At 43.7% G+C, this 9,735-nt stretch overlaps 1 protein-coding gene across 1 annotated transcript in view; it reads right to left on the bottom strand.

The window, feature by feature from the left end:
• Window positions 1-1,791: 1,791 nt before the first annotated feature.
• LOC106806903 (histone deacetylase complex subunit SAP130-A-like) overlaps window positions 1,792-9,735 on the bottom strand; it is a 22,931-nt gene continuing 14,987 nt past the window's right edge. Inside the window, exons 11-16 of the mRNA XM_014809048.1 lie at window positions 6,233-6,393; window positions 5,517-5,607; window positions 5,007-5,161; window positions 4,409-4,540; window positions 3,374-3,594; window positions 1,792-2,735 (exon numbers count right to left, since the gene is read on the bottom strand). Coding sequence (XP_014664534.1) covers window positions 2,586-2,735; window positions 3,374-3,594; window positions 4,409-4,540; window positions 5,007-5,161; window positions 5,517-5,607; window positions 6,233-6,393 — 910 coding nt within the window. The 3' untranslated portion in view covers window positions 1,792-2,585. The remainder of the gene's footprint in view (window positions 2,736-3,373; window positions 3,595-4,408; window positions 4,541-5,006; window positions 5,162-5,516; window positions 5,608-6,232; window positions 6,394-9,735) is intronic.

Raw genomic sequence — 9,735 nt, 5'->3', positions numbered from 1 at the left:
TGGCGTCAGCAGAATCAGTGCGGGCGTCTGAAGGTCTACGAATGTTAAGAATTAACCGCGCAAAACCTTTCTGCATTTAACGTTGCGCAAAACTTTTTCAATATCCGTAGGTGAAACAGAGTACGCCTATAGCCTTAAACCGACCAGGCTCTCCGACTAGTGAGGCCCCCTCTCGCCACGTAGTGTTAAGCGAGATGGGAACTTGTGGCTAGCCTAGCCTATAGTATAGAAACATTAAGAATTTTGTACTAAGTAAATAACATTTACGGACTGTTGGATGAGTTTTTTATTGAAATCGTATGAAAATACAGCGAGTGTATTTAGTTAGCATTATATTCTATTGAAACGCTTCAAGTGCCTGTGCCTTCAGTCTATGGAAAACTACCAAGGTCGGAGAATTGCGCCCTCACGTACGTACACGCGCCGGCGATTTGCCGTTTGCGTTATCACGCGCGGGACAGCTGAGCGAATTGCACGAGGGGAGCGGCTGATCTACACTAACGTACCGGCACAGGTGGGAGGAAAGCCACTAGACGCTACCGGACAGTACCAGGAGAGCCCGATAGAAAACGAGGAGCAGCTCAACACAACACCCGCATCATGCAGGAGGGTCTAGGAGAGCCTCGAAGTAAACTTCGGTAGCCCAGTCAATCAACCGAACGCAGACGCACTCCGAAATTCCCGCGACATTCTGGACAGGCTCAGACGAGGACGACGATGAAACTCCGCATGTAGCCGGACAAGCAATGCCTGTTTCCCAGCGACATGTCAGCGCAAGACGAAAAAAGAAGAGTCGGATACAATTCTTCGGATTCCGATTCGGATTGGAATTCGGATTCGGAAGAAAGAAGAGAGCGGCAGTAAGAAGATAGCGCAAGTAAGGCGCTATAGTACTACAGCTATAAGTCTCTATACGATACTCTAGGCCGGGATATTGCAGCGTAACCATGTCTCCACAGGCCTCAGTAGAATATATATATATGATTGCCGTGAAATTGGACTATTTGGCCCGCCTTTTTCCGCCTGTGGTGTTTTATTAGCTGTTGATACATATACATATATATATATCAGTACTATGTTATAAGAGCAGAATAATTCCTTATTAGTAACGATTAACAACTATTAGTGAGTCTAACGTAAATATGAAAGTTCATGTTTATATTTGCAACATCTGCGCTTATAGCGCTTGGGATTAACACCTCCTTTCGGCAACGCTTCTCTAGTATCCCGTCTCATCTGGATGGCGCCACAATGTCACAATTCAACAGCGCATTTCCTAATGACATTGGATGATGGCGCCTCTAGCGGATCGCTATATCTTGGTGTATGAAGTTTGTTTGAAATCAGTACCTTTCTAATGAACACCACAGTGAACCTATTTTCGATGTGTATGTGCGTGGGTGGGATGGGCGTACATCTTTTCATCTATCTACCTATATCTCTCTCTCTGTTTGTGTGTGCGTGCGTGCAACCACGCGCTGAAGATGAACATCAGCTAATAGATAATTTGCATCCCGCGTGTACTATTTGTATGAATATGGCTTTGGCGTCTTTATTATGACAATTACGCTCTGCCCATTATTGAATTTATCAATACTGTTTCATATTTCACACTGAAACTTGTTCATTTACGTGGGCACAAAAACTTTCCACGTGCTTGCGCGCAAATTGGTGCCTGCAACGATTGATTTTGCAATTATTTCCCCGATAAATACTAAAACTAAAACTACCCACACACAGCAGTGATGAGTGGGTGTAACAGTAGCTTACATGACGTCTACAATGCAATAGTTCTACTCGAAGGTAAACATTTTATTAAAACTAATGACGTACAATACATCTGTACATTGCTCAATGGCAGACTTTTACCAATTAATATCCCGACCCGGCATAAAATGTGTGTTTCCTGGTGAACAATGCAGAGAGTTCAGGTTCCGTTTCAGTCGGTACATTTAATGCACGTAGTAATGCACCAGAAAGACACGTTGATAAAATCCCCATATAATTTCTTTACAATTTAAGATCATAAGTGGAGCATAAGTTAATTGTATACGTGTGCATTTCTTCTTCTACCTAGATTTACGTAAAAGACATTTCCGATTGGCCAACACCTCAGGAAATACATCACGTCGAATGTACACCCACGTACAAACACACATATTTATACAATAAATAAGACCAGTAGAGCTTCACATGATTTCATGGCCAAGTATTTGAGATTGATAACTACTTTAACGTACAACATTCATATATGCACACACATACTCCGACGACCATTTTAAGAACAACCAACCACAAATTCAATTCAAAGAACGAACCGATACAGCTTTAAGTTGCTATAAAGATACAGGCAGCAACATATGGCGACAATGAGAAATATATTGCCGGTACATTTTGAATAGAGTACATTGAATACATTAAGAAATACTTCGTAATTGAATGTCACACGCTTAACAACGGCACCTCGATATTGAGAAATTCGTGCTCCTACATCGTTGTGTCACAGCTTCCGAATTTGAACAAAGTGCAGCCCAGCATTCTACATAGAATGCTGGCAGTTACATCGACAAACCTAAGTTCAGTTGCTACGTGCGCTCCTTCTTCTTCACTGTCCGCTTACTGATGTGCTTCTGAATTATGTCTTGTACTTGCGGCTTATGGTCCAGCAATTTCATCATCATAGCTTTCGCCTCGAGCAACTGATCTTTGGCGATTTTACTCCGCTGGACGTTTCCCTGAGAAGAGAACATTTTCGTTTAAAATAATGTTCGTGTATATATATGTGATAGGATTTAGATGCCAGAGTTAATTGCTATGGCACAAAACACAAAACATTCCTTCGCGTCGATCGTGGCGTTCTACCACGATACCGATGCATCAAGGTGCACTATCAAGAGTGCACAATCAAAAGTGCACTATCAAGAGTGCACAATCAAAAGTGCACTATCAAGAGTGCACAATCAAAAGTGCACTATCAAGTGTACAATCAAAAGTGCACAATCAAGAGTGCACAATCAAAAGTGCACAATTCTTCTGGATACGCATCGTGACAGTGCATCACTAGTCACACACTGCAACAGTTACAATTACAACACACAGGAAGACCCGAGAAAGACAACCGACGTGGACGATCGAGAAACAGACATGCACGGCTGTCTACCGGAGTTGTGAAAGATACTGCAGTTCCAAATGTTTCTGCCAACAGCTGTCTGGAGTAGAGGAACAGGAGTAGACATACACATGATACATACGGGAGTAGATCTACACATACACACACACCTATAAACATATACATATATATATATATATATATATTATAAGGGAGTAGAGGAACCCGTATCTTATATACGGTATTATATCTCAACGAGCATACCTTGACGATCTCGAGCACGATGGACAGCTCGTCGCCGGAGAAACCCGGCTTCGTCTTACAGGAGAGGCCCTCCTGCACGCTGCTCAGCCGCTTCAGCACCTCCTCCTCTGCATCGGTCATCTCGTCGAGCTGCGTCGTGAGGTGGTGCAGCTTCCATCCGTGCGTGCGCTGCAGCATGTTACGCTGGTTCGCAAGCTCGTTCACCGTCGGCCGTCGGTCATCTGAAACACGGAGTGTCCTCATGACCACCGTGATGATATGTTCCCATTGTAAAGGCCCCCGCACACGTTGAGCTTCGTGCTCAGCAGGAACCTCACACCCCGCACGCGCTGAGTTGTCAGCCTCGCGAGACCAAAATAATCAAACACGACAGATATTTTCCTCACTGTCTCGCGAGACCGAAAACTCGGTGAAATCGACCGCGCACATGGTGAGGTTTCTGCTCAGCACGAAGCTCACGCTCAGTGCTCAGCAGGAACCTCACTGTGTGCAGGGGCCTTAAGTGTTTCCATTGCTACACAGTGTTACTGCCAGCACACAATGTTATCACAGTGACACAGTGTTACCACTGTGACACAATGTTACTGTCATGACACAGTATTATCACAGTGACACAATGTTATCACAGTGACACAGTGTTACCACTGTGACACAATGTCACTGCCATGACACAGTGTTACCACAGCGACACAATGTTACCACAGTGATAGAGTGATTTCACGACAACAGAGTAATCTCGCTATGGCATGGTGTTTGCACAAATACAAGACAACACAAACACATTTAGTATGCTGCTGCTGAACTAAGCTCTGCTAATTACATTACTTGACTTTCATACTGACCAATTATTGAAGCAGAGCTCTGCGATTGGCATGAATACCACCTTACCAGTATCAATCCCATGTATTACGCTCAGCCACCGCCCAGGATAAAAAACGAAAACGGTGGGCTACGGCGAACAGATTGAGATCGGGACACGATAGTAATGGACGTCATGTGATATTCTATCATGCTAACAGTACTACTGACACCAACCTTTAACCCGGACATCAGAGTGGCGCAGGAAATGATTGTGGCATGCTTTCCAAGCAGGTCTGTATGTGCTGAGCAGTGTCAGACTGGCTGATCGCTTCGGGTAGGCTACATACCGCTTCTCTTCAAGCTCTTCTATTAAATAACACACAAACTAGTTACAATCGGAATTAGTTGTGGCTAATAATCCTGTTTTCGCAGATAACAGATAAACTTGTATTATGCTTACAAAGGTGAAACTATTTTACGATTTTATTTATTTCATCAAATATTTTGCAAACTGCTTTTGCGAAGTCTAAGTACAGTCATTGTTAACACGTGATGAACACAAAGTTTGATACAGCTTAAATTCGTAACTCAGTAGACCTAATCACATAATACCAATAAATATCTTTTTTATTATGTTTATAATGAAGAAGTATTTCCCACACTAAGTTTCCAAAGTTTTCTCATAATTTTGCATAGTAACTAAAAACAGTTCATTAAATGCTTCTAGATATCAAACTACTTGATATCATTAATAATATGTGTCACTGCGCGCTGTTTTTAATTCCTTTCGTGTCACTCAGTGCTACTGTGACCATTGCCCAAATGCACGTACTTTCACATGACGGTGTTCTGACTTGCTGCAGTCTTCCCTCATCCTTCACCGCCTGCTCTTTTAACCTCTCCAGCTGTCGTTCGAGCTCCTTGCGTTGTCTGTCGCGCTCCTCCTCCTCCGCCACCTCAGGATCCACAAACTCCTCGTTCGCAGCACTGCCAAAAGAAGATGCCATCATTTCAACATCGCAAAAAAAATCCTGCGTGATTACTTCACACAATTCATGGGCATCTGAATGACGATGTCAGTTTCAAGTTCTCAAATCTCATATTTAATCGTGCAAGTACAGCTGCCGGTGCAACTGCCAAGTAGTCCTGCATATTTTCTTCTTATCTCATTGCAGTTTGAACTTTGAATGTGTTTACCCATGTTTATCTATAAAACACACATGGATTCCTAAACTCCACGATTACGGTTCAACATAATTATGTTTGTAATGTGTTTACAAATTAAGACGAGCACTTTCGCTTACAGCGCAAGCATTGTCTCACGATAGAGACGCGCACTTACAGGAGCTGTTTTCTCGGTTTCTTCCTCGGGGAAGCTTCCACAGAATGACATGCACTCGTTGACACCGCAACAGCTGCTACCAATGCCATACCTGAAGCAAACATACCATGTATGTCACTCTTCCTATGCAGCCATTGCGCCTTCACCGCTACTCAAACGAACGTTAAAACAGCATTCACCAATGAAAAGCTGTCATAAACGTTCGCACACACAACTACCCTTTCTTAATTGCCACATAAAAATGTCCCAAAAATGCCACGTTTAGCACAAACAAGCTTTGTGAATTGATGAATATAGCAAAATTTACTAGGCAGTAGTTTTTTATGCAGTCATTCTACAGAGATGGTTTCAAGGTATAACTGCCACACAAGAGAAATGCCTAGCATCCTATGTAGACAGGTTGTTTTCGTTCTATACATGTGTTCACTCACACAGGTTTGACTCTACAGTACATGTAACTAGTAGCCATGTTACACGCGATTTGTCAGCATTATTGCCTACGCGAGCACTGTCAGGAATTACCTGTTGGATCTCACTGCTGTCTAGCTGAAAGATATTCGAGTGAAACGTCTGTGCAAACCAGATATCTGTGACGAGGCAAGCCAGTGCTGCTGAGGATGCTACGAGAACTGTCACCATCACTGCCTACCGCCGTCGCAAATAATTAGCAGCAGCAGCAGCAGCACATCGTAGAGTTACGGAACGGCCGAACGCACCTGACATCTGGGAGGAGTCGAGCCAGTCTTGCGTCTCCTGCTTCATCTCCGTGGTACTGATGCTGCTGAAGTCAGAGATCTGTGACTGCAGCTCGTTAGAGTCGGCTGACTCTGTGCTGGAATGGCTTCCTTCGCGCACCTCTGTCGGTTCCATGAACAAACTACAAGCAAAGCAACCTTGCTCCTGTTCAACTGTATCTGTATTCGTATATTCACACATGGTACACATAGTCAACGAGAACCACTACTGCATGAACGTCTGTCACCGTGCTTATTAAGACAAATCTCAAGTGCTTGTCTGTTACCGTACTTATTAAGACGAATCTCAAGTAGTTATCTGTTATCGTACTTATTAAGACGAATCTCAAGTAGTTATCTGTTATCGTACTTATTAAGACGAATCTCAAGTGCTTGTCTGTCACCGTACTTATTAAGAGCGTATGCCGCGCACTCAGCTCTCACCTTGCTTTTGATCTGACGACCTCCAATCAAAAACCGCACGAGATTCCTGCATCGGGCTGTTCTGCTCGCTGCCGCCTGGTGTCATGCACAGCTGCCTGTTTCTACCGGCGTCGTCCGTTCGGTCGCCGCTTGCGCAGGATGCGTCGCCGCGCGACGTCCGTGCTTGTTGTTTGGGAATCGGCGGCTCGAGCGTCTGACGTTGGCCAGGCGTTGTTCGGACAGTGAATGCGTCGTCCGCGGACGCCCGAGATCCGGTCAGGTATGGCATCCGCGCTCACGACTGAAATACAACAGGCGTTGCATCAGTGCAGTCTTATATTTATATGATTAAAGCTAGTATTTAAAATGAAAAAATGCTAAAAAATCGTAGAAACTCAATGACCGACGGTGTTATATCGTTCCCGATGACGTCATATCACTGAATCCCATACATGTTGTTGCGAACACGTGACAAACTCGACGTGCAGATTATATTATAATTTAGTTACGCAATAATATCGCAGATGCAAATATCAGCCGATGCAGACGACCATATCGAAAAAACAACAACCAACGTTGTACCGACGAGCAACATTACAGCACACCTAACGCACCGATGTTAATCAACATTGTCCGAAACGCAACCAACAGTTACACTGCATACGTTAGAATTAAAAGTGTGTCAAATACATTTGCAGACAACAACATTACAAGCAACATCACACGCAAGCTGAGCATGTTTTGCATTTCTCCAACACTGTATCAACACTTTCCATTGAACTGAAATGTATCGAGGCTATGTAGTTGCTTATAGCGGTTAGCAATTCCAAACAGTGTAGGTTATGCCTGTTAGATGCACAAGGAACTACATTCCTCCCCCTCCACCACACAATATTTATACCAATCTGCGTTACAGATCTGTTTGCAAAAATTAGTGATTGGGAGGCCGATTGACCAAACAGAACAGTCTAAATTCTATTGTCCGTCCGAGATGAGACGTGGTACACTCTGTCATCAGCGAGTGTATGAATGAAACTCACAGGTGGGTCCGTAAACAGTGAACTTATCCTTGCGGCGGCTGGCCCGCGTCGGCTCTTATGAGGCATAGGCTGAGTGGTCTGCAGCGGCACGCCAGCAGACACCTGCAGTGCTGCCGTCTGCACTGACGCGGAAATGCTCTACGTTGGATTCTGACAGAAACTACGGCAAACAATGTAACAGCACACTGTTAACTATTGCACTACAGCAGAATCACGTGTCCTCATTTTGTTTGAATTAGGTCCGCACTGTTTGAGACGTCGTTGCAAATTAATTTCGTTATAATAAATACGTTATGCCGTTATGCGTGATATCCGCTTATTAGTGATGACTATATTCGCTATATTTTTCAGATTGCGCATATTTTAAGGCGATGAATTTGAATAATTACTTTAACGGAAAATATTTTGTGAGCAGGAGAGAACTCCGCGCTTGAATACAGCTCACCCGGTGTGCAGCTGCTGATGGTTTGTCGGAGACCGCAGAAGCGGAGCAGCAAACTATGCGCCGCTGTAGAATAGGCCTGGTATCTGCGGCCCCACAGCATTGGTAGTAATATGCAGCTGCACCCGCCGTATATCGGCGTGAAGTGATCATCGTGCAAGGCTCGAGGTCCTTCATAAAGCGAAAACATTAAAACACTTTAGCTTAGACATGTAACAAGGACCACTTGTTCTTAAAATGCTATCAATTACCAAGAATTTCATAGACTTGACCATATTGTGCAGGGCCGTCGCCAGGATCGACTAATGGTTATTGGTTGAAGCCCAGTCACGAAGTGCGAAGCGCCGTAAAGGGAAAGTGTTGCAGGGGTTTCCTCCCTGGTGGGGGTCCGGGGCATTAAAAATGAAATTTTAACATTTGAAACACAGTAAAAAGTACATTACAACTATTTAATTTCACAATTTAAAAAAAAATCCGGAAATGATGTTGAAGCCCATGCTTCCAGGTCTCTGCCTGACGACGTGCCTGTTATGGGTTCAGCAGACTGTAATCAGTGCATCCAGCTTTTATTACACGTACCGAATTTCTTGAGGTCGGTTATCAGACACGGACATGATGGTGCTGCTCCTCTGTGTGCCAGCCATGTAGACCGGTGGTTGGCTGATTTCTACGTTGCTGTCAGTGAGCACACGGGCCGGCCCTTCACCCTGCTGCCATCCTGCACTCGTTGTCTGCACTTGTTGTGGGTATACTTTAGCTGAATTATGGTGGCACGACATAACATATGAGATACGTCGAATGTAACATCTAAGATAAGGTATGATAAAAGATATTTCACACACGCGTGCATGACCGATTAAAACCGCAGCGCCTAAATATAGAAACAATCAAATTACGTCCTAAACATTTATATCGCATCCCAATTGGCATAATTATTCTTACTATTAATAACTATTAATTAACACCATAAACCTCAAGTTAAAAAATGTAACCTTGTCAGCTGAAAAGCTTACAAATATATCAATTTCACTAACCCACGGGAATTGATGTTATAGTCGTTGCCATGGTAGGATGAGACTGCGTACTACTGAGAGAGAATGTTGTGATCGTTGCTAAAACGAAAGACATTAAACACGTTAACACCTGTAACACATCAATGCTGAAACACAACAATGATACCCACATATATAGCAGCTAGCAGAACATTCCGCATTTCACCACTGGATACTACTCTGTTGCACTTAACCCCTCTCATCGAAAATCACGGCTGCACAAGAAACATAGATATGATGATGATTGCCATATAACATCTATGCCGCAGCATCGAGTGATATATTTTGTCTAACAAATAACGGTTTAAGACCACCATATACACACACATTTTAAAACCAATTCATTTACATGTTAGTGACATTACATACATTAGAGCAATGCTCATTTAAGGCAAGCACGTCTCTACTTTGAACAGAATCTTGCAAGCACAGACATTATTACGCAACACGTGTGTGCATGTTCCGCGTGCGTGAATGTGTGTGCATGCGTCTGTGTGTTTGCATGTGTGTGCGCACGTATGTGCGTGC

The sequence above is a fragment of the Priapulus caudatus genome, unplaced genomic scaffold (genome assembly GCF_000485595.1).
Source record: "Priapulus caudatus unplaced genomic scaffold, Priapulus_caudatus-5.0.1 Scaffold185, whole genome shotgun sequence".
Lineage (NCBI taxonomy): Eukaryota > Metazoa > Priapulida > Priapulimorpha > Priapulimorphida > Priapulidae > Priapulus > Priapulus caudatus.
This window is presented reverse-complemented; position numbering and strand designations above follow the sequence as displayed.